Here is a 25,944-nt window from a genome sequence, read left to right as displayed (position 1 = left end):
TCCACGACAGTGGGGCACGTGGTTCTAGGAAATTGATTGTTTGGCAAGAGCTGCAGCGCCTGCTCTTGCCGGACAGATTGACGTCTTACTTCTTCAGGAGCACAAGCTTACCCCTCCTAGGCCCATCGGGTGGGGAAGGTACTTCCATGCAACTCACACACCTACTGGGAGTACTCCATTGGTGCTTATGGCAGGAGTGGAGGCGTATGCACCTCTATTGGCTTGAGCCTCACCGCCTGTGTGCGAGACCACGGGATGATTGTGGCAGGGAGGGTCCTATGGATTAGACTGGATACAGGGGACTCATGCCTTGGAGTCCTCAATGTTTATGCTTCTACTGAGGTTAGGGCACGCAGCAGGTTCTGGGTGGAGATCGTAGCAGGACTTCCAAAGGTGGACTCTTGGATTGTTGGAGGAGACTTCAACAACCTAGAGGTCTTAGAGGACCAGCAGGGCAGAGGCAAAGATTACGAGGGTATGGCAAGGGAGGAGCAGGAGGCATGGGAGGTCTTTCTCCTCGTAGTAGGAGCACATGATACTTGGTGGGACCCAGCTTTCCATAGGAGGGAGAGGTCGCTGGACTTCTCTTGGGGATACAGGCGGTTGGGCAGAGCTCTTTTAGAGCGGTTGGACCGGTTCTATGTGGGAGAGTGAGGGTGCTCTCGCGGAGGCCATGTAGGGTAGTTGGTTGGCACCACTTTGTCTGATCACTGCCCAGTTCTCCGCACTCTTGATGCTCCTGCTTCAGACCATGACACGCGATCTTGTCGGATCCCAGACTCGATCTACAGGAGGGAGGAGGTGAGGAGACAGATTGAGCAGCTTTGGACTAGGGAGTGGGCCAGGGTGGACGGGATTGCAGAGGAGGTGGTAGAGGCCTTAGCCGAGTTGAGTAGGATCTACCAGGAGGCATCCCTACAGGCCAGGCAACAGAGTTGGGAGGAGGAGAGAGCACTCCGGCGAGACTTAGCAGCCACTCAGAGACTACTCTAGGAGGCACCAGGGGATTCCACTCTCCACAAGCAGGAGGCGCGCATAGGCAGCCCTCGCTGGCCTTGAGGACAGACGCTTTGAGTTCTCCTTCCGTACCTCAGCAGCCTTTTGGGTACGGAAGGGGGACACGATGTGTAGGTAGTTTTTTCAGGTGCATCAGCCTCGCACCTTAGGAGATTAGATTTGCAGCCTTCATGCTCAGCACGGGAGGATTCACTCTAGCCCAAAAGATGTGATAGAGATTGCCACTGACTTCTACAGACAACTTTTTCAGCAGGAGGTAGTCTCAGCCAGAGTACAAGGATGTAGACAGTAGGTCTAAGATTGCATTCCCTCCCTTGTCACAGAGGAGATGGGACGCTCCCTCCTAGACCCCTTCACAGAGAATGAGCTAGCTGAAGCCTTCAATGCACAGGATGGGCAGAAATGCCCGGGAGAGGATGGTCTTTCTAAGGCTTTTATACTACCTATTGGGAGGTGGTGAAGGATCCCCTACTACTGGCCTTTTAGGAGATCTTTAGCTCAGGATGGATGCCAGGGAGTTTATCAGCAGATGGATGCCAGGGAGTTTATCAGCAAGTCTTGTCAGTCTCCCCCCCAAAGGGGGAGATCGATTGGAGCTGTCCCAGTGGAGAGCGATCACCTTGTTGTCAGTAGCCTATAAGGCCCTGGCCAAGATGATTGGGAGTCAACTCCGCATTGTGCTTCCAGACACCATTCATGATACCCAGACATGTTTTGTCTAGGATAGGAGCATCCTAGACAATGTCTTCACTTTTTTTGAGGCGACGGAGTGGGCTCAGCAGAGTGGTCAGGGATTGGCAATACTCTTGGATTTCGAGAAGGCTGGGGAGGAATTTCAGCTTGAGAGATTTGTCCGGCAAGGCTTCCCTCTTGCCCCGTATCTGTTCCTACTCTTTGTGGAGGCGATGTCCTACTTTCTCCTCTCACAAGTGAGTGGGCTACGTGGCCTTCGACTTCCGGTGAGGGAGGAGACCGAGTTGCTGGACTCAAAGTATGTAGATGATATTGCTCTTTATGTAGAAGATGATGAGCTGATGTTGGAGAGAGTGAGACTAGCTGTGGAGGTATTTTGCACTGCAACTAGAGTGAAAATCAATTGGTGAAAGTCGGTTTTCTTACAGATCCGAACTCTAGCACGGAGTGGGTGTCCACTTGGGGTTCTGTTAGGTGAGCAGGGGACAGATCATCCGATATCTAGGGTTCCAGGTGGGACTCGACATCACTCTTGCCTAGCAATTTCTTCCAGTTCTTGACTCTATTAGGCGGAAGTTGACCTATTGGAGTATTGTTCGCCTTTTTTTAGCAGGTCGAGCCCTGGTGGTCAACCAGGTCCTCCTAGCGACGGCTTGGTACATCGCCTCTTGTTGGTGTTTCTCCTTGTCTTGTGTGGTTCAGCTTTGCCGCCTAGTGCGGAATTTTCTCTGGGCTGGCTCAGACGATTCTAGGGATTCTCGGGCCAAGGTGGCGTGGGTGACCATCATCCAACATTGGTCTGAGGGAGGGCTTGGGATCATCGACCCAAAGTTCTAGAGCCTGGCCCTTTTGGGCAAGCTAGTGGTTTGTGGTCTCACACTAGGTGGGCAAACCTGGAAGGTCCTTTTGCAGGAGGGTCTCGAGGAGTGCAGATCGAGGCTTGGAGGTGGTTGGAGGCCATCCTTGAGATGGATCTTTACGATTGCCCAGATCACGCCACCTAGATCTTCCTTCTTTGCAGCTTACTTCGATTGTGGTAGGGCCTTGAGTTGATTATCGGAGATAGACAGACGGGTAAGATTATATATAAATTACTCATATAATTCTTTAGAGGCTTAGACTTTAGTAGTAGGAGTCGTGCAAGTCTCCCAAGTCACACTTAATACATTCAAAGCCTTGTCACACACAAGACCCATGGGCCATTGGGAATGAGTATACCTTAAACTTTAGTCCTTAATATTTGAACTGAAAAGTTGGAAACCCTTCCCTCATCCTTTCGAAAGCGACGTTCGTCTCCTGAAACTGTAAGTGGGCAGCCCCAGATGGCGATGCATCCCCCCTCCATGGCTTCTTGCCTCCATCCCCCCCAGACCGCCTTGAGAGGCTTGTATACATGAAGGACTTGTGATTGCATAAGCTCCAGATAGTCTGTTCAGCACGCACACTTCGTTGTAATTAGCCTTCTGAGTAATATAATTAGCCACATTTTACTTGCAAAAAAAGATAGTCTGATGATGATGGCAACATCGAAGATGGAGGAAGATGACAGAGTTGGAGTGTGCATCTGCCAAGGAAGGAGGGAATATAATAATTTGCTTGACTGTCAAGTGGAAAATGGCTATAAATAGCTAAATATCCCAAAAATAGGCCGACCTGAAATCTGGCTCTAAAAATATGGCCGACCAGCATTTAATGTTGGTATAAATGCTAGAAATGCTCAGAAAATCCCATAAAGGGTGGACAATGTTCAGCAGGTGAGGTAGGTTGAAGAATGCAGAAACTGCTCGGGAAATGCACATATAAAATTTCGACTGGAGGAGAAAATGCACTGAAATGCAATAAATTGAGTGCTCTAGAATGAGCTACCTTCTCTGTTAAAACAAGTGATAGATAGGTCAAAGCTCCTAAAGTCCTTATTCTGACTTAGACCGAGGCTCACTAGCTGGGGATGACAAGGCATGACAAACATGACTGCTAACACCCCTTCTCAGATCATGGATGTGGCGAAAGGCCAAGGAAGAAATGGAACTTGGGGGGTAAGAGGAATGCCAATGTTGATGAAGTTCGTCGATGAAGATTGCTGATGAAAAAGCTCCTCACAATCCTTGGAAGCCCCCTTTGAAACACTAGGGGCCAGGAAATCCACAGCCATATCACCAAGATTGTCCCCCTTTGAAAGGGATGAGGGGTGCGAGGGAACCACCAGAGGAGAGGGTGGGGGATGGGAAGGAACCTGTGGAAAAGAGGGTGCAAGACCTTGCATAAGAGAAGGGGAATGGAGCCTATAAAGCTTGCTCTCCTGCCAACCTATCGTGATAACAACCCTTGTAGAAGAATCCTCAATACAAACGGCTTGCTCGGTGAAGACAACCTGGGTACCAAGCCTAGTAAGGCCATAAATTGAGAGGAGTGGAAAGCCCAAGTCCGGAACATAAAGGGCTTGTGAAAGGGAGCGCGACGTGTGGTCGATAAAATAAAGGCAGAGTGCCAACAGCTCCACTATCAACCAGCCAAGGCCTCTTAGAAGACGAGGCAACCACGCAAGAAGACTTCTCTAAGTCAACAATATGAAGGAACACTGACTCATGGGTAAGTGCTGGAGTAGAGGTAGAAAGGTTGGATGTTTTAGCTCCATCCTTCGCTCCCGGACGAAGGTGAAGGTAATTCTTTCAACAGTTCTCCTTTGGATTAGTCCCCTTTTCACAATATGGGCATTTAGGCTTCTCCGAGTTGGAGTCAGAACCTAAAGAACTCTCCTATCTTTTAGCCTTTGACTTCCCTTTCTTCTTTGTCTCCCCTCCTGAACCTGCAACAAAAGCTTTGGTGGAGGTGGATCCATTGGCTACCTCTTTGGCACGCTCATCATGCTCCAAAACAAGTGGGGCAAGCTTCTCACGGGTCCGCGATGTAGGAAGGTTGGTGTAGACGACATCAAATCGGGGAGATGGCATTTGAGGCAAAAGAATCATAGCCATATCCTTTGAAGAGATTATCCTGCCAAGGGACACAAGCTCATCCTTGATGTCCCTCAACTTGTTGATACGATCCTTCATGGAAGAAGAATCATCAACAACGAGCATCTGTAATTTCTTATTGAGAGTAATCTAGTGGGCAGATGTCTTTTGATGGTACAAAGAAGCAAGTTTTGACCCACACTTCCATTGCTTTGCGCAACTTGCGCACATGCATTAGGATAGAATCTTGTAAGCTCATAGAGGAAAGATCATGCTCTAGAGTTGAGCTGATTCCATACGGCTGCACGATCCATCGATGATCCAATGGTGGGATGGGGAATGGGGTGGGTAACAAACTCCCAAAGATCGAAGGTATCAAGGATACACTCCACCTTACATGACCAAAGCGAGTAGTTGGAACCATCAAACTGGTCTTCTTTGGGCAAAGAAGGGAGTATGGACACTTGTATAGAGGGTGCCATGAACGGCATATGAATGCCAACAGAATGGGCCTTTTGTGAAACATGGAGAGAACGGGGAGGAGAGGGATCTTGTACAAATGAGGTAGGTGATCTTCGGTCGTCGTGTGAACTAGCATGAAAATCTCTTTGTCCCTTAGAGGAAGGAACAGAGACCTCATCTTTTGAGTCAACAAAGAACTGGTGATAAGACATCTTTGATATCCTGCAAGATACCCACAAAAGATTTGTGTTTTGGTGGTAGACAACCTTGAAATAGGAGGAAACAACTACAGGATCACAAGGAAGTTGATGTAGAGGGTCTGCTTGGGGGAGATAGGTTGTTGCTTGTACAAGGACTATGTGTGTTTGATGAGGAGAGCCGTCGCCTGACCAAGGAACACTGCTTTTGCAGCAAAAGACTGTCACCTGACCGAGGAAGCATGTCGCCTCTAGTAGGAGAGGAAATGGGCAGCAAAACGGGTATTGACACAAGAAAAGCGGATGCCTCCAAGCAAAAAGCTGTGTTTTCAGCAAAAGGCTGATGTGGCAAGGCCACTTGGCAGTCTGGGGTGGTCTCCTTTGTGAGAAGTCAGCTCAGTGTCTCTCTTAGACAATGATACCATGTGAGTGCGCAACGGAAGAAGGAACTAGAACACAGAGGAAGAGAGAGAGAGAGAATCTCTGTAAGAAAAGAAGAGAGAAACCTGCACTGAACAAGGAACAAATGCTGAATACAAAAGGATTGGTTAGTCCCTGCACGCAGCCCACAGCGTTACTGAGGGCACCGGATCAGGCTGATGATGATGGCAGCACCGAAGACTGAGGAAGATGACGGAGTCGAAGTGTGCACCTGCCAAGGAAGGAGGGAAGATGATAATCTAATTGATTGCCAAGTGGAAAATGGCTATAAATAGCCAAATAACCCAAAAACTGGCTGACCTGAAATCTGGGGCCAAAAATATGGCCGACCAGCATTTAATGCTGGTAAAAATGCCAAAAATACTCTGAAAAATCCCGGAAAGGGTGGACAATGTCCGGTAGGTGAGGCGGGTTGAAGAATGCAAAAACTGCTCGAGAAATGCACATAAAATTCCAATTGGAGGAGAAAATGCACTGAAATGCAATTAATAGAGTGCTCTAAAATGAGCTATCTCCTCCATCAAAACAAGTGAGAGTTAGATCAAAGCTCCTAAAGTCCTCATCTGACTTAGACTGAGGCTCACGCACAGGAGATGACAAGGCATGACATGCTAACAAGAAAAACTAGGTAACATCAGAAAGCTGAAAACGCAAATGCTGATGTGGTCGTCCCAGCCAGGTGACACCAAAAACAGCAGGGGGACGACGTTTGGATGGTGGCTAGCAGTAGGAAGCGGTCCAAAAGCGGTCGTTGACTGTGGTGAGGGGTCGCCAGGCAGCAAACGTAGCAGCTATGTGGTTGGATCTGCAAGGCGATGGCTGAAAGGTGAGAGAACGGCAGAGTGGAGGCTGGAAATGGGTGCAAACTGATGTAGACAGCACTGGACAGGCTCGGATGAGATGTCCTCTGGAATGGGGTGTGGGTAGTGAAGGTAGAGGGTATGAAACTGCAAAAATGAGATTGAGGCTGAATGGAGGGCAACCTACCTATTTATAGAAAGTTTCCGGACCTCATACCGCACACCATTTTAAAACTCTCTCAAATTGCGCACCAATTTAGGGTTTTCATTAATGATGGATTTTTGGGGCTGTCTAAGGGGCTAATTGAGCTTGTAATGCTTTTGTTAGCTCAACGCTTTTCAGTGAGTATTTTGTTTATTTGCTGATTTATGTCATGTGTACGCAAGTTATTTTATGATCACTGTCCTTATTCTGTCGCTTGCTTCTCCAGGGGCTTTTGGGGCGGTCGCATGCTGTTCCCTACTCCTCTGAGGGTTGCTATGGCCTCCAAACTGCAGGTGGGGCCTGTTCTCTCTCTCTCTCTCTCTCTCAGCCTCTATCACACCTAGAATGGCTGGAATCAACTCTCTCCAGTCTCCAACAGCCTTCTTTCCACTTGCATGGGGATGTTTTGCCAATTGGCACCCTTTCTAATCCATATTTCAGCAATCTTCAGCCATTTGATTAATTTTCAGAATTAATTAATTCTGAAAATTAATTCAGACATTTGACCCTACCCATAAATTTGACTGTACCAATTGACAATGTAATTGGCTAGGCCATTTTGATCCCTATGTGATCCTGTGCATTATTTGACCCTTGAACAAGCATTAATTATTGAATTAATGCCTAGTTCCTAGTGTCATTATTGATACTTATTTGTGTTCTATGCCTAAACTGACACTAGGTACCACCTAGTACCTATCAAGTACAACACTACAACTTGTTACTATTAGCCTGTTAGTCAATCATCTCCTTGTTGTGAGCTCCGCCAGAATTTGACTTAGACATTGAAGCTCTAGTTGTTTCTCTTCATTTTTTTCTTTAGTTAGTGTCCGGTGTGTTAACACTATGTTTGTAGTGATTTATCCAGCTTTGCCAGGGGCTGCACAGCCGGTGCATCATGATGCTGAGTAGGTCAGCCTAGACTTTGCCACATCAGCATTTTCACCAGCTGGTTTGGTTGGGGCTAGATTTAGTAGGCCAGCTAGTATTTTTTGTTGCCATTTTTGGTAGTTGACTAGTTTTGCTGATCTGCTGGTATTTATAGCAGCAACACTTGGTGGGCAGATCATCTTGTGTTTCTTTTGCAGGTTTCACACTCCGACATTCATCTCTATCTCCATCTTTGATGGCGCCATAATCTTCAACTTGATTTGAAGCCCTCATTGACACTTTGGATTGCGTGCAAGGATTCATCAATCCATCATGTATTCAGCATTCATTTCAGATTCATTGCAAATTTCTTTTTTCATAAATGGTAATTGTATTAATTACAGAAAAAAATACAAGTACAGGATTGCAAGATTACATGATGCAGGATGGCTCTAGTCCATTGTGGATAAGAGATACAAAGTCACGGAAAGGAACAGAGGAGATTGCCGCATGCCAAGGGACTAAATCATCTCTGACCAAGATATCAACATGCTTTAGAAGATCAAACTACCACTAGAGAAGTTCCTTAAGCTTCGCAACATGATGCTGAAGGCCCAAGGGGGCATAAAAAATGAATGCATTGCGAATGGCCCAAATATGCCAACAACCCCAAAATTTGAAAAAGTGAAACAGAATCTTAATGTGAGGTTGAGGCATATCATTGTATTTAGCTTTTCCAAACACCTAGTCAAGTGGATGCATCCTCATGGCCACCACCAAAAGCCAAAAGTCCGAGAGAAGAGCCCTAATATTTTGAGGAAAAGGGCAGGAAATGAATTTGTGACGAGAAGACTCCACCGTAGTGGTACAAGGAAGAAGATTGCAATTTTCTCTTCCCTTCTTGCTGTCTTTCTCTTCTCCTTTCTCTTCATGTTTGTGTTTCTCTTCCATTGCGCACTCACACATGGTATCATCGCCTAAGTGAGGACACATAGGTTCTAGCCAAAGGAGACCATACTGCTATTGAAAATGCAAATTTTCAGCTTGCTGTTTACTGCAGAAAACATAGATTTTTTACATTATTCAGGTGTTTTGGACAAAGGCTGGACATCTATATTAATCTTTTGCAGGTATAGCTGATCATTCTCTTTGTCCAAGCTCTTCTATAGCAAAACACAACAGATTTAGTGAGTTTGTAGGTCTAGAGACATGGAATATCACTAGTTCAATGTTTACGATGACTTAGATGAGGAGTCTATTCATACTCCCTTAGATAGGCATCATGATCATCATCAAGATTGGAGGTTAGAGCCCTATTTTGAATGGGAACCTCACTTTAGAGGTCTCAAAGATTGGAGCAGCCTTCTCCTCCCCCTTCTCTCGTTGTCTCCCATAGGGCACATCCTTCTCGCCTTAGGATGCTTATGATGGCACCTTCTCTTTAGACGTCTGTTCTTCCTTTTCTACCCAAAGAAGATTGGATGGATGGATTTAATTACTCTCCTTAGTCTTGCAAAGTGAAGTGTATTCTTGACACATTTGATCTTTGGGCTTTTGTGACTACCCTTATTCCTTCTCATGTGGAGGATCCAACAGTTGGTTCAACTATGGATTGTGCGGCCCTTTGGGATAGGTGTAACTCTCAATTCCAGTCCTTTCTCTTTATGAGCCTATATCATCAAAAGACTTTTGTCCACTATATCAACTTGGAGAAAAAGCTTCGAATGCTCTTAGTTGATGACTCTCCTTCTATGAAGGATCACATCAATAAAATGGAGGACATGAGGGAGGACCTTGTATCCCTTGGATGGATGATATCTTCAAAGGATATGGCAATGGTCCTCCTTACCCAATTGCTATCTCCTAAGTATGATGTTCTCTAATCAATGGGTGTAACAATGATTGGGAAAAGAAATGCACAAAAATTTCAACGGAGAATATATTCAAAGCTCCAATGTTTCCATTAGACTTGTTGGGATAAAGGCCCTTTTTCCACCTCCGTGTATAGTACACGTGCATTATTTAGTTGTACATGTGAATGTACCCTTACGTGCCCTAAGTATAAATACATTTTATTCTTTGTGTACCAACACATTGTTGGTACACCCAAATCTAATTGTACTTTCACTCTCTTTCTCTCTCCCTCTGTCACTTTCACTCGTCGAACTGTTGCTCACTCCTCCTTCACTAAGGCCTTGTAAAGCTCTTCGCTATGGATCCCATTGATGAACACCATGGAGACTACTTGTTCATTGGGTCAAATGAATTTGTGCAGGTACATCTCAAATCTATGATAGACTGTTGTAATAACAAATCTAGGATTACTGGCAGCAGGGTCAGGGATTTTATGGTCCACATGACCAAAAAGCAAGCCAACTTGCAGCCCACCTAGTCTGGCTTGGATAAGGTTTTGGACCAGATCTGACCTAGCTAATGCATGGCAGGTTGGCTCATCCACCTCTTGCTCTAGACCAGCAATGACAAAAAAAAAGAACTTATACCATGAAGGTACCAGACTACATTCACATGCACATTGAAATGGCAGGTTTGGAAGTAGCTGGATACGCCAAAAATAAAAAAGGGATTGGTCAGTCCCTTGCCAAAATGAATCCTACATGGGTATAAGCATCAATAAACTCAAAGGAAGGTTTTTTAGAAAGAAAAAGGAACTACCTGTGCAGGTTCAGAATGCCCATTTGTACTTCCACACCATGCAAATGCCCCTGCATACAGGCACAACCCTGGCATATGCACACTGCTTTCTTAGAATGACACGTGGACAGAAACCAAGCTCCTTTCTGGTCACGTGCATGAAGTTGCTCTATAGAGAGGCAGGTGCAATGGGAAAGGTTGCTCTACTACACTTATCTCCTACATTATGTCTGTTGTCATAACTACTGACAACCTTCCTTTGTTTTTGCTTAAATGCTTGGCTTAGCTACATTGCTTTTAGTCATTTTCTTTACAAGTTTTTGCTTAAGTATATATTTTGAGGCTGATTGCACACTTTTCAAGTTGAAGTCTTTTGCTCTGAAGTTCGTGAAAGACTTGACGTGCAATTTGATGATAATGATACTTAAAGGCCTTGGTTGCATATATTACTTGGGTCTGGAAACATGCTGGATTCTTGCATGCAGTCTAGGTTGACATCCAACAGTCTTTAGACATCATGTTAGTAACTGCAGTCTCAATTATGTATAATATGATGCAGGTTTGGATGTTCCTGCACTAGAGTGTATGCTCGAACTTTGTTTTCCTGAGAGGCAGGAGCCTTTTATACACTAGTCTCTACTGGGTTTTGGCTTCATGAACCCTTATGCACTGAATTTGGATGCGTAGCAGGAGCTGTGGCCGGTGGCTATTCTATGTGGACATACAGCTGGAATTGCTGATCTTGCAAGATGCAGGATTGATGAGGTTAATGAGAATGGATTTAACAGTAATGGTGCTTCATTGGACAAAGGTCTTTGTGGGTTCCATGATATTATTGTAAGTGCATGCATTGAAGGATGGTTTTGTGCTTGGGACAGCTTGAATGGGCGCTGCAGGCGGCGCAGGCGGCTGCCTCCATGGATAGGTAGCCCTTGCATCATGACAACACTACCAAAAACCCCTAGATACATTGCTATTGTCTGTGATGGTACTGTGTCAGCCTTCTGTCAAAGTTCATCTTTCAAAGATGGAGATAATGGAGTAAGAAGGCTTGTTGAGAATGCCAGAACTATGGCTCTTGAGAATTCGGGAAGTATCAGAAAGAATATGCGAGGCAGTTTATTTATTATGGATTCCTCCACCCTTGGCATGTTGCAAGTAATATATAATGGGTTTTTTGGCATTGGCCCAGTAAAATCAGTACTTGCTTTACCAGATGGTGATCTGAACCACAAAGTGTTACTATGTGATTCAGTGGGCCAAATCCGTTCTTGGAATGTCTCTATGGGAATCCAGGGAAAGCATGATTCTGAAGCTGACTCATCTGAGGAAATTGTTTCCTTTTGCTCTGGTTTTGAGTCAGGAAATGCACAAAGGGTTTCATTCTCTCAGGATGGTCTTTATGTTCTGCTTGTTTTCGCTAGTCACTGGGTCATATATCTGGCAATGGATCAGAGCAAAGCTGCTGAAGAGTCTCTTAATCTTAATGGGCGTTTTGGAGCTTCTAGGAGCCACTCCCTGCAGGGTGGATTCTTTCTAAATAAAACAAATCAATTCATCAAATGCAAAGATGCAGATGGAACTGTCAATTTGTTTTTGGTTTGGGAAACATCAGGAGGTGCCACTCTTTTCAGTTTGCAGAAAAGTATTGACTATAGCTTTGTTGTGAAGGAGCTATGCAGGCTGCCTTCTATCTCTGTAGGTTGTCAAAAGGAACCAAGCATCACGTATCTACAGTCGGATGAACTACTTATTTGTGTGGGCTGTGGTTCCTTTCACATGTCATCTACCTCAATGCATGATACATGGGTTAAACTATGGCTTTTACCACTCAAACACTTGTTTAACCCAAACTCTCTAATTTCATTTAAGGAGACTGAAGTGAGTAATGGAGTATCTGAAATAAAACTGAAGGAGTTTCTAAGAAGTCCTAATTTCTATGGAGAAGGTGGATTAAGAGAACATTGGACAAAGCATTTTATTGATTGCCATGCACAAAAGATAAGACAAAAGAGCTCTAGTGAGGATGATCAACCCGTTAATGATTTTGCAGCACTGGAGACTTTAGTTTCTAGGTCTCTAGTTTTGGACAAAGACATTGCTGTTCTTTCTAAAAGTAGCCTGTGGGTTACGGCATCATTGCTCAGTTTTGATAAGTCTACCATTCCTTTGGCTTTTGTGCTTGGTTTCAACAATGGTAATATAACAATCTTAAAACTGCACATCTTTAGGTCTCCACTAAACAGAAGAAATGGTGCCTCGGTTGAGAGAGATGATTATAGCAACCAAAGACTATTCAAACATACAGATTCAATCATCTGCCTTGCAGAGCATAGCATCTCTATAGAAGTGAACTCTGGAAAAACTATCAGGAAATTTTTAATATCTGGTGGAATGGATTGTTTGACATGCATATGGGATCTAGAAAAGGGGGATCTTCTGGCAGTTCTACATTCTCATGTCACTTCAGTGCAGCAAATTTTGGTGCCATCAGCAGGTACTGATGTCCCTTGGTCAAACTGTTTTCTTACAGTAGGTGAAGATGGGTGCTTGGCGCTGACTTCACTTGAGACCTTACAGGTGGAACGAATGTTTGTGGGACATCCTTGTCAGCCAAAGTTGATAGCTTGGGATGGTGTTAGAGGCTATTTGTTTTGTCTTTGTTCTACATCACTGATGGCAAGTGATGTCTTATTCATATGGGATTTGAAGTCTGGAACACTTGAACGAGTTCTTCGAGGAGCCGCTGCACATTCCATGTTTGATAATTTAGCAAAGCAATTACAGGGAAGCTCTATAGTGAGGAGTTTACTCTCTGGGCCTGCAACTTCCATGTCAACTTTTTTGCAAGGGGATATTGAATCACCTCGGCATTTGGAAACAGGCATTATTGGCTTGCAGGAGGATAAAGATAAAAGACAAAGCTTTGTAGAGAGTCCATCCAATAAAGTTATGGGAGGTCTAGAAAAGCTCTCTTCAAGAATCACTCAGGCATTGAATCAGGGTGGAAAAGTGGCTTTATCCACTGTGAAAGAAAACCTACCTAAAAGTGATGCAGGACAATCAAGTTCCCACCGCAATCTTTTCCATAGACAACCGCCCATCAAGGGGGCATCTCCGTTTCCAGGTGTTGGTGCTCTGCAGTTTGATCTTTTCACTCTGATGGCACCTGACTTAGGGCGTTTGGGACAGGGAAGAAAGGTAGGAGAACAAACAAAAATGGATCCCATTAGTAATCCTCCTGCAGAAGACATGATAATTAACAAGGTCAATGGAGATGCAGAAGTAGTTGAAAGTCTGGATGCTGATAAAGAAAATGACCCAGTGGTTCAAGAAGGACTGCTGGCAGCAAAGCTCGATAAATGTGAACTTGCAAGCTCTCTTGGCTCTTTCGAGGGATGTCTTTTACGCACAAGCTTGGCTTTTTTACACTTGTGGGGAGCAAACTTGGAGCTTGATAAATGCCTTGAAAAGGAACTTCGAATATCACAACCAAAGAATGTTGGTGCTGCTGCAGGCTTCCCGGGAGATAGAGGGGCTACCACTCTACTGTTGCCTGGACTGCATTTTAAATTTGAGGTATATATTTGCAAGTATATGTGCATATGCACCCATTATGTTATGCATATTTACTGTAAACAGATTTAACTACTCAGACAGTCACATGCGTATTCAATTGCTAATTCATTAGTTGAGTGTGTCTCTCTTTCTCTTATTACTTATCAAAATAATGGACATGGGATATGTATGTATTTATGGGATTCAATATGCTATTGAATAGGTTCTGCTCACAGTTCTTTGTTCTATACAGCTTTGGACAGTTTCCCCTGAATTTTGTGCATTGAGGTCTCTAACAATCGTAGCCACAGCTCTACGTATGACTACCCTTTCTCGACTGACCTCAAATGCAAGCAGGTATGGTGTATTATAATCTTCTTCATGTATGCTCTTGATAGAGTTGGGATAATCATTGTCTAACCATTGCCCAGTCTTTAGCAAAGTCGTATAAGGGAAGAGAAATTTGGTTCTGTTACATTTCTGTAAATAGCCAAAACAAGCAAGCTTGAGGAAGCCAGACAGCAATGTATTTAAGGTTGTTGATGGTGCTTTGTGAGAGTCTTCTGTCTGTGGAAGGATGGCTTCAATAACTTTACTAGTTTCTACAGTTGCTGTGCTCACTGTGCATGAGAAGTGCTCCTAGTGTGCACTTAACTTGAATGGACTGATTTCTTGAAAAATCACGAGAAGATGTGTAATAAAACATACAACATGGTGGGTTTCATGTTCATACTGCAATAATCAATACATGCTGGTTGATCAGAAATCTAAAGTGACTCTTAGATACACGAGTATAGCAAGAGCTGCTGCAGTTTTCATATTTTTCCTGGACTATTTTAGAAACATAATAATTGCAGCAGAAACATAGGAGATTTCCCTTACCTCATAGATTTTATAAATGCATTTTGACGATCATGGTCTTCAAAGGGTCTATCTATGACAAAAGTTAGCCACAAATCTTTTATAGCAAGCTTAATGTCTGACCATAATCTTTCGTCAATTACATAATCTCTTTTTCCTTTATAGTGCACAGTGCTTTTCAGCTTTCTTTTGTATGTGTTACAACTAATGGTTGTAATTTGGAAGGTGTATAGCAATTGAATATAATCTTTTGGCAAGTGCCAGTGTGAGATGAACAGATGGTTTGTAGCTGTGATGACAAATTGTATGTTGTATTTGCTATACAGTTTGTATCTGTGAAAGCTTACAATTTGTATCCATGACAGTTAAATGGATATTATTTCATCTCTAATGCAGTTAAGGGATTGTAACTCTTCTTTACTCCGTAGTGCAGAGCATTAGCAGCATTTTATACAAGAGGCCTTGCAGAGAAATTTCCAAGGGTCAAGGCACCTTCTTTGGAGGTTAGCAAGAATTTCCTGATACAAATTATTGAAATATCAGTCTAAATGAAACTAATAAAAACTCTTCCAAAAATTTCAAGCTAATGCTTAAAGTAAGCAAAACCACCTGAAGGTGGTGCCATGGTTTTTGAAACTAATACATCCATGCAAAAGGTTTGGATCGAAAGGATTTGTATCGTTTAATTACAAGCAACTGAGGTGCCAAGTTACAGAATAAATTTATTTGAACAGTGAAAACAACCTCAGAGATCTGCAGATTCCCTTACTTTCACCATTCAGAAACTGGGAGAGACTTTTCTTTGTAAAAGCCAGCTATAGCAAGAACAGTCCTGATGTTAGCCATATGAGCTGTGACTGCAAAGGTATCATGGAAGTCAACACTTGACTGCTGTGCAAACCTTTGGCAACCAATCTTGCCATCTGCTTATCCAGTGTACCATCGCTGAGATACTTGGTCTTATAGACCCACTTCACTCCAATAACCTTTTTGTGAATATGGTGCGGCACAAGATATCAATTTCCATTCTGCTCAATGGCTTCCAATTCTTGCTCCATGGGCTTCCACCAATGCTTAGACTGCAACGCTTCTTTCATGGATGTTGACTGCCTATCTTGCATGGAACGGGTCATCAAACCATAGTTAGTATAAACTAGCTCCGTAGAATGTGCTTGGTTCCTTCAGGATTGCTGCGGGCCATCCTGTGGCTACCAGGGAACTCCTTGTCACGTGCCCACTGGAAGGAGGCTGATACTCCCCGTCTCTCTATCTTTGTAGGAGTTTCTAGGACATCCATTGTTGGGGTATCTGGCAGAAATACAATCTCCTCATTTATAGGAGTCTCAAGAGGCATAGGCTATGAAGGCACTAGCTCAGGTGCCAAGTGTCACGAGCATCTCGAAGAATAGGGTGCTCAACCCCCTTTGCAGCTGGAACCTCAACAAACCAAACATCTTGACTTGTATAGATGTCTGGAGAGGTTAGATCATAGATTCTGTACCCGTGTGACTGGGAATTGTAATCACGAACACTTATTTCTTGGATGTGGGATCAAACTTGTCTCTAGTCTTTGGAATGTGAACATAGGCATCACATCTGAAAATTCCTGAAATAAGTACGAAGACTAATGTTCCCTCAGTGATTAGGGAGCAAAGAAGAGATCGTCACAATAGAGTATGACACTGTTGGTAGATTCCAAACGGCGGAAGGGAAATACTTGTAAAATTGAGAGAGGAATCATGCGAATGGAGTGTGATCGCACATGGCTGGAACACTTAGGGGCAATTGATTACAAATGAGTAGGGCTCACCCAACCAAGTGCTGCACTACTATTTTGAAGAGCTATGACCACCATGAGAGACTCCCTCTTCTAGCAAAGATGGAGAGTTCAATTCTGAGTTGGAAGTAAGCTTGGATAGCGATCCTAAAATACCCCGAACACCTAAGACCAAATACACCAAGGGGCACATACCAGTCTACTTAAGGCACATACATTTGAGGGAGGAGAGAAAGAGATAACCTAGGGAGTCGAAAGTGGAGCCCCATTGAACCTTATTGTGGCCTTCATCCCTGCCATGTGGAGCCACAGCGCAGCCTGCCATACCTGCACTGATTGCGTCAGCTTGTAGGTCAAAGTCCTTGAGCTTTAATGCTTTGCTCCCTAATTAAAACACCATTTGTGGGTCATATTCCCTCCTGGGCACATCCTATTGATGCTTGGCATTGCTAGTGTGCTTGAAGCCTTGGATTAAACCTCTCCTTTGCTGGAATACACAGCAAACTTGCTGGTTATGACCTGTGACAGGTTTTTTGCAGGTACATTGCAGCTTATCTACAACGGTTCATGCCCGTATGCCTATGCAATGGGTGCCTATTATCGGTGGATGTAATGGTAATGCTTTGCCATCATTTTGGTGATGATTTGGGCCTGAAAATACTCAATTTGGAGCAATGAATGTTTACTATAATACAATGGGCTGAAGTCATTTTACTCATGTATGCTTATGCCTATGCTAATCGAGCTATGTCTTTGGGATATGCAATGAAGTATTGACCTTCGGGGTACGACATCGAGCTTGTCTTTGGTTCCTGAATATTCGGCTTTAGTCTAAAATAAGCCTCAAATGGAGTCATATTGGTAATAGCTGATATGGGAAACCGGTTGAGGGTATAAACTGCGGTGGCCATTGCTTCAATCCAAAGACATTGAGGTGTTTGCTAATACTCCATCATAGTCTGTGCCATCTCAATCACACTCTTGTTCTTCTGCTCCAAGATCCCATTCTCCTGAGGGGTGTCAACTTTGGTAGACTCTTGATAAATCCCTTGCTCTGCACAAAAAGAAACCATCTCGTTAGAGGCAGACTCTCCATCTTTGTCGGGTCTAACATTCTTTAACTTGTGCCCAGAATGATTCTCCTCTAGGATGAGCCAATCTCTAAAACGAGAGAGCTCTTCTGACTTCAGCTGCAAAAAGTAGACCCAAGTTATCTTGCAAAAATCATTCACAATTAGCATGAAATAAAGATTCCCCGTAAGGGACTCTGGCCGCATAGGTCCACACAAATATTTAGAACCAAGTTGTATGGGCTCCTTAGTCTTGTTTGTTGGAAATCGAATCTCTATGTTGCTTGCCCCAAATGTAGGATACACGAGGAGGTTGGCTCACCTTAACATTTGGCAATCCATACACAAGCTTGTCATGAGTTGCCTTCCAAAGGTACTTGTAGTTGAGGTGGCCAAACTGAGCATGCCACAACTTGGTCTGAGAATATGAAGAAAGAAGGAAGGAAGAAAGGGCTATGGAACTCTGCATCTTATAGTCATCGTTCTCCTCATGCCCTTGGCACAACGCCTGTCTAGTCTTGCCATTAAGAACCTTGAAGGAGTTTGCATCGAACTCAACCATGAGAGCCCACAAATCTTGCTCATTGAATGTCGATACCCTCATTCTCTCGGCAAGCAAACTTGAAAGTGTAAACATAAAGATTTAGAGGAGCAAATCTTTTGAGACCTGTACATGGTACTAGAGGAGAAGATTGATGAGTCTTGTGGACCGTATTTTTGATGGAGTCGAAGCATCATTGTTCAAGCTTGTGCCACTTGGGGTGGAGCTATCAACATCTGCATTGACATCAGTAGCACGCAATGAGGCCATTAGGTGCTATACGTGGTGTGGCTTTGGCTTTTGAGGAGCACCCACCTTGAGCAGTACACACCCTCTTATTGTAGTCCATGAGGACTCATCTATTTTTACCTCTATAGTATCCATCTGTACCTTTACTAGAGGTTAGAGAGCCTAAGTATGATAATGAGGGCTATGTCTTGAGTGAGGGTGATTTTGGTGAGGTATTGGATGCATCCTCTAGTATTGGTGCTTCTTCTAGTGGTACTTGTTAGAGTGAGATGGGCTTGTAGATCCTTGGCTCTTGCTCTTAAGTCTTGTCTCTCCTTTTTGGTATAGCCTACTTTTTGTATGAGATGGCTTACTCTGGACTTGTATAATACATTTTAACACTCTATGGGTAAATGGTATCTGAACTTTAAACACTCATGTCAATTCTATTTTGCATGATGCGTTTTGCTTGAAACTTTAGTTTTTGAAGTAATTTCAAGACTCTAAATGCTTTAAGTGCCTTGTTTTGACTTTTAAATCTCAAGTCTAACCTTTAACATTAAGGATTAAGTATAACCTATAGGCCTTAAACATTAAGCATTAAGTATACTCTATAGACCCTAGATGATGACTTACATGTATATTTTTATGTTGGATGTAGCATCTTAAGTATGTTCAAGTTTTTGTTGTATCGTATGAACAAGAAGTTGTACTAATTGGATGCCATTGAATGTGACAACCATGATCCAATGATAATAAAAAGGCATGTGCTCAGTGGGAGACTAACTTGGAGAGTGGAGGAAGAAACACACATGAATGGAAGCACCATGAATGAGTGGATTGTACAATAGATGATAAATGTGCAAGGTAGAATGAATATGGAATGTGAAAATGATGAGGTAGAGTGGCTGTCCTATAAGATAGGACAAAAGTGGGATATCACTCGTGACTTAGTGGACATACATGGGCGGACATAAAATTGTCTGATCCTAAAAGGTGCTCTACATAGAATATGGTATACCCAAAATGGTGTGGACTCTCTCAACAGACGATACTCTGATTTGGTCAATTGTAATACTCATAGCATGGTACATATGAACCTCCATGTAGCCTTGGGTGCAATCTAGCTAAGCTTATGGCTTTAATGTAACTAATGTAGGTGATGGTCAAAAGCCTTTGCTAGCATGGGCAATGCTGCAAGTGTTAAGCTAAAAAAGATACATTACACCTTACATCTTGATTAGCTCATTAAAACATCCCCAAAACTCAAACATTACCAAAGATATGTGTCCCATAAACAAACACCCAAACTTTGGGGGAGGATCCACATCTATAAATAGGAGGCTGCTTGGTCACTTAGTTCTTCCCTTGCTGTGCAGGTTTTCAGCCATCAACTGTCTTCAATTGGCTGTCCAACCCAAAGTGATTGCTGCCATGTCATCTATAGCTCTTGTTTAGCTCAAAATGCATTACAAACTGATCAGCTCTTTAAAATAGCCCCAAAACATGTAAATTACCAAAACTTTCATTAAATGGTGCACGGTCCTAGAGAGTTTCTATGTCCCATAAGCAAAACCCTAGTTTGGAAGGATCCTTTTGTATCTATAAATAGCAGGCTGTCCACCATTCAATCTATCCCTTGTCTTGCAGGTTTTGGCCATTAGCCCTCTTTCACTAGTTGTCTAGCCCCTAGTACGATTGTTGTTACGTGGTCTATAGCTGTCGCCTAGCCTCCCACAATTGTTGGTGATCGTTTGCCATCATCTTCAGGTGGTTACATTGTTGTGTTTACGAGTTCTAGCTCGGGAGATTGCTGCAGGTTTCCAACTTGCTGGCCTTTCATTTCAAGCATTGACATGATTTGCGTTTGCATCTACAGTTGGTCGTTTTTGTGTTTCTAGCGCTTTTCTTCATCAGCCTATGCTCCGATTGGTGGTTACTACTCTTAGGATCCGTCTTTGGTGGATGACACTCATCGACACCTCCCAGGCTCTCTCAGCCCACTCCCACAAGAGCCATCGGTTGTTAGACAGCTCCGCTCTTTGAGCATTCTGTACATTCTCTCATTCATCTACCCCATTGATTCATTCACTTAAGAGTTCTCTTTCTTCTTTGTTTGTGTTTGGGTGTTTGGGTTTTTGCGTTTTACGTTTTGTGCTTAGGGTTTATGTTTATTGCATTACTATTTGAGTTATTGTGTGCCAACCCTGTTTGTACATTCTATGTTTTCTTTGTGAAAATCATAGTATATCTTCATATAGTATCAGAGAGCTAGTGCTCTTTTAAAGAGTATCTTATGACTGTTGTGGAGAGCTTGGTTTTGTGGAGATACACAAACAATATATATTTGATTCACAATGGTTCAAACAACTCCATCTTCTGATCCTTTGATGCTTTCTCTAGCTACTCCTTCAATGGAGGCCTTGAGCAAGCATGGTCTTAATTTGGAGGATAATGCTCCTTCTACTAATCTTTCTTGTAGGGATCACTCACGAAGGCCCAACTCTTCTTCATCTCATACTCCTTCACAAGGTGCATCTTAGTTGGAGCACACTATTGATAAGACTAATCAACTCTTAGTTGAGGAAAGACCATCCACTTAGGACATAGTTGAAAGTTTAGACTCTCAGGGTTGTCTCCGTACATAGTACGGATTGATTCGTACGGTACGATCCATACGGTACGTATCCGTACGATTTAGTATGGAAAAATAGACACTTGTTGGCCACTCTCCTTTAAGTACAACTATTTTTTTCTTTCTTCTTTCTTTTTTCTTTCTTGTTTTTTTCTTATTTCTCTCCCCCAAGCCTCTCTCTCTCTCAAGCTTCTCACACCCTCTCTCTCTCTCAACCTCTCTCTCTCTCTCTCTAGCCTCTTTTTCTCTCTCAACCATAGTTGCACTAGTACCATGTACGAAAGCTGATAACTATGTAGACTCTTCACAATCAAACTCAATGGTAGGTTCATATAATCCATTTTTGTGTGTGTTTGGTTTTGTCTATAGTGCTCTTTCAGTCTTGCAAGAACCGACCGTAAGTCACCATGGAGACCTAGATTGGTATTGGTATGGTTTTGAAGAAAACACTATATTTAGAGATGTTTCATAAGGTAATCCTTCATCCTCTGTTTCATTTGAGTATCAGTTTGGTGCTTCCCATTCACCTTCGCATTTCCCGTTGTCAGAGCGTTTGGGGTTGAAAGTCTACCATGGGGGTAAGAGAATGTAGGGTGAAGGGAGATTCAGGGAGAGCAATTAGTGAAAGAGAAGGGGTTCGATGAAAAAGAAGATGTAGAAGAATACTCATAGAGGTGAAGCCTGTCAATTTATTTCTGAATCCTAAGAAGATAAATCCCTTGTAGACCAAAAACATACATCAAACAATAGCTTCTTCTTTGTTGGGAATAAAGGCCTCGTGCCTTTAAATGTGCTTGGGTGTGAACGCACCCTTAGCACTTGTACTTACACATATATATCTATCTAAAAACCAAAAGGTACACTCGTCATTGTACCTAAAAGCGTGCTCACTCTCTACTCTGCTTGCTCTCTCTCTCTCTCTCTCTCTCTCTCTCACTGTGCGTAGGACAGTCTATCTCGATCGTCGTGCTCAATCGGCCCCTACAAGCTGGTATCATAGCCAATGGCTCACTCAAGCTGTTGAGAGGTGCAGGCGATACGCAGAGTCTTGTGTAACAGTCTTGTGAGGAACAGGCGATACGCAGAGTCTCGTGTAACAGTCTTGTGAACTGTTGAGGAGCAGGCGAACGGGTAGTAGTGGGTGTGACGGGTTGTAGGCATAGTCGACAGGCGACAGCGGGAGCTGTTGACGAGTTTGGATTAGGTGTGGACCAACGGGCGGGCGTTGACGAGCACAACCAACGGGACTGCGTCGTGGACCAGCGGGCCGGCGTTGACGAGCGCGACCAACGGGACGGCGCCTGACGTCGACGTGGGTCAACGGACCCTGTCACGTTCCAATTTTTTCCTTTTTTTTTCAAAGAAAAATTCAGATTCTACCCCTTTATTGATAAGCATATGTAGAATCCAAACCTTCAATGTTGAAGAGCAAGGCATCAGAAATCGATAGCTCTATGGTTGAGCGTGCAAGCTCATTCAACTCATCCCAATGGTCCTGATCCATGTCCACAAACTTTGCCCCTTTGGTTTTGATCGGCTTTGCCTGCTTCTTTTGTAACAGGATATTGTAGTCTTGTTTTTGCCACACTGCAAAATTATGTGCGCCTTCAAGCTTCTTTATGTGCGCCTTGTTTTCATACAACCTTTGGTGATGGAAAATGGAAGATCTGTAAGGGATCTAGGGTTATTGCCAGAGGTTGGAAGAGTGATACTTTGTATCCACTTCATGTATCTAGTATGTGTGACCATGTTGTTGCCGTGACTGAGCAGCCAAGCGTTTCTTTGTGGCATGGCTGGTTGGGACACATGAGTCAAACATGAATGAAAGTGCTTTCTCGTTTGGGTTACTTGCCTTGCCTTCGTTATGCTGATTTTGAGCATTGTGATCATTGCATTTATGGCAAATATGCACAGACGTCACATAAAAATTCTCTTTCTTGGAAATCTTCTCCTCTAGAGTTAGTACATTCGGATGTATGTCAAATGCCAGGATTATCTTTAGGTGGAAAGAAATATTTTTTCATCTTTGTCGATGATGCTACAGGGAAAGTATGGGTTTACCCTATTCGTAGCAAGGATGAAATGCTTGATAAGTTTAAAAAATTCTTGGCATAGTCGGGCAAGCCACCTTTATATGCTCATTTGAAAGTGTTTGGCTGCGAGGTTTTTGTGTACATTTGTAAAGAAAAACACAGCAAACTTGAGCCAAAGTCCTGTAAATGCATTTTCTTAGGATATGGTGATGAGGGTGAAATGGGGTATAAATTATGGGATCCCGAGAAAAGGAAAGTAGTACGCAGCAATGACGTTATCTTCCGGGAAGATCGCATGTACAAACAACCCGAAAAGACTGAGGAGGTCCGTAGGGTTGTATTCCGGGAAGAAATACATTTTGGACAGCAAAATGTGCCCGCTGTACAGCAGCAAATACCTGCTGTAAATGAACCTGTAAATGCAGAAATGATGCTGGAAATGATCAGCCAGCTATTGCCTATGAAAATGAGCCATTATATGTGCACGAACAGCCAGGACAGCCAGCTGTTAATGCTGATTTGCAGGCTCAAATGCTAGGACAGCATGCTGAAAATGGAAATTTGCAGGAACAACATTGACAGAGTGTGGTGAACCATCTTGCTTCAAGGAAGCAATGGACAGACAAGACAACAATAAATAAAGCCGTGCTGTTAGGGATGGAATCTCTTGAAAAAAATGGCACTTGGCGACTTGGTGCAGTTGCCTAAAGGGTAGAAAACCCTTCCATGCAAATGGGTTTACAAGATGAAGGCCACTTCTGGTTCCTCACCGAAGTATAAAGCAAGATTGGCTGCAAAAGGGTACAAGCAGGAGCATGGAATTGACTTTGATGAGATTTTCTCTCCTGTAGTCAAGATGACTATATTGAGAACCATTTTGGGCTTGGTTGCAGTTGAGGATATGGAGCTCATAGAGATGGATGTAAAGACTGCATTTTTACATTGTGATTTGCATGAAGACATATATATGCAGCGGTCTGAAGGGTTTGTTGAACAAGGGGAGGAAAAAATGATATGTAAACTCAAAAGGAGTTTGTATGGGCAACAAGCACCAAGAGAATGGTATCATAAGTTTGATACATTCATGTAATCCCAAGGCTTTCATAGAAGTCAAGTGGATCACTGCTTGTACACCAAGAAGGCAGCAGATGGCAGCCTGATTATCTTGGTTTTGTATGTTGATGACATGCTGATTGTTGGCAGGGATACTCATGCCTTGGACTCACTGAAGCAAAGTCTTCATGGCAGCTTTGACATGAAGGATCTTGGTGATGCAAATCACATTCTTGGCATGCGAATACTCAGAGAAAGATCGAAAGCCTTACTCTATCTATCTCAGCAAGAGTATATCTCCAAAGTTTTGTAGCGTTTCAATATGGAGGGGGGGGGGAAACAATTGGGGTTCTATTGCCTCCATATGTGAAACTTAGTGCAGAGGACAGGATCTGATGATGAGAAGGCTGAAATGGCCAAGATATCATATGCTTGAGTTGTTGGCAGTTTAATGTATACTATGGTTGCTACACGTCTTGACATTGCCTTTGCAGTGGGTGTGGTTAGTAGATACGTGGCAACCCATGGCAAGAAGCATTGGGATGCAGTGAAAGGTATTATGAGATACCTCAAAGGCACAAAGGAGTTGTGCATCTGCTTTGGAAAGGAGAAGGCATCTATTGTTGGCTTTATGGATGCAGACTATGTTGGTTATGCGGACTGCATGAAGTCCACTTCTGGGTATGTGTTTACTTTCACAGGAGAAGCACTCTCTTGGAACTCCAGGCTACAAAAGTGTGTTGCCTTGTCTACTACAGCGGTAGAGTATGTGGTTGCCACTGAGGAATGCAAGGAGGCTTTATGGCTTTCACATCTGGTGGGAGAGCTTGGCATCACGGAATCCTGTCTTTCATGCAAAGACAAAGCATATACATGTGAAGTACCACTTCATTAGAGATGTACTTCACAGCAAAAGCCTTGAGCTTGTCAAAGTGCATACAGATGATAACCTTGCAGACCTTCTCACGAAGGGTCTTCCAACAGAGCGGTTTGCTCATTGCCGCCGACAGATGATGGGAGTTGGATAGTTATATGTACTTCAGCTTTGTACATACCTAGACTTAGTTGATTTTTTTTTTCTCCTCTTAAGGCATATTGCCTTTAGGTGGGAGGTTGTTGGGAATAAAGGCCTCGTGCCTTTAAATGTGCTCGGGTGTGTACGCACCCTTAGGACTTGTACTTACACATATATATCTATCTAAAAGCCTAAAGGTACACTCTCGTCATTGTATCTAAAAATGTGCTCACTCTCTAATATGCTTGCTCTCGCTCTCTCTCTGTCTCTCACTGTGCGTAGGATAGTGTGCCTCGATCGTCGTGCTCAATCGGCCCCTACATTCTTTGTTACCTAGACTACCAATATGATGCCTCCGTTGGCTTCGAAAGGGGATAAAATGCCAGGACGCCTGGTCAGAGAATTCTCCCAGACCTCTCGGAGTGTTGTTTGCTTCTTGTAAACTGTGATTGCATGCCACACGATTTCTCCAATCCTTCTTTTTGCATAAAATCCCTAAAAAATGATTGAAAGCCACTTGTTTTTTCTTTTAAAAACATGTCATCCTATTCTAGAAGTTGTCTACACCTTTTGGATATTTACAAGAGATAATATCTAAAATATTAAAAATAGGCTAAACTTGTTCAAAAACCTAGTATTTTTGAACCATCCACACTATGGACACTGACACTAATGACAAATATGGCATTGACTCTCTAGATCAATAAGAAAGCCGAATGACGATGCACTCTAGAGTTTTTCACACTGTGTCCGCGTAGCGGCACAACATCCACCTCTTAACTTGTACATTCTCTGGCGTGTATCAAAGTCTTATGGATCTGCAGTGTCAGAATAAGTATTCTTTGCCATGTTAATGTCTTCATATTCTATCTCTTCTTCTCC

At 43.3% G+C, this 25,944-nt stretch overlaps 1 protein-coding gene across 4 annotated transcripts in view; it reads left to right on the top strand.

Moving 5' to 3' along the window:
* Nucleotides 1-25,944, top strand: part of LOC148021089 (Transducin/WD40 repeat-like superfamily protein) — a 50,663-nt gene that overhangs the window by 5,896 nt on the left and 18,823 nt on the right. Inside the window, exons 2-5 of one of the 4 annotated variants that reach the window (XM_087698940.1) lie at nt 10,982-11,056; nt 11,170-13,870; nt 14,103-14,206; nt 15,144-15,213. In XM_087698940.1, coding sequence (XP_087555066.1) covers nt 10,982-11,056; nt 11,170-13,870; nt 14,103-14,206; nt 15,144-15,213 — 2,950 coding nt within the window. Of the gene's footprint in view, nt 1-10,174; nt 10,489-10,850; nt 13,871-14,102; nt 14,207-15,143; nt 15,214-25,944 lie in introns of those variants that run through there. The other 3 variants (XM_087698939.1, XM_087698937.1, XM_087698938.1) reach the window with 3 other exon arrangements.

The sequence above is a fragment of the Lygodium microphyllum genome, chromosome 18 (genome assembly GCF_053477565.2).
Source record: "Lygodium microphyllum isolate KBCC chromosome 18, Lygodium_microphyllum_v1.1.10, whole genome shotgun sequence".
NCBI lineage: Eukaryota > Viridiplantae > Streptophyta > Polypodiopsida > Schizaeales > Lygodiaceae > Lygodium > Lygodium microphyllum.
This window is presented reverse-complemented; position numbering and strand designations above follow the sequence as displayed.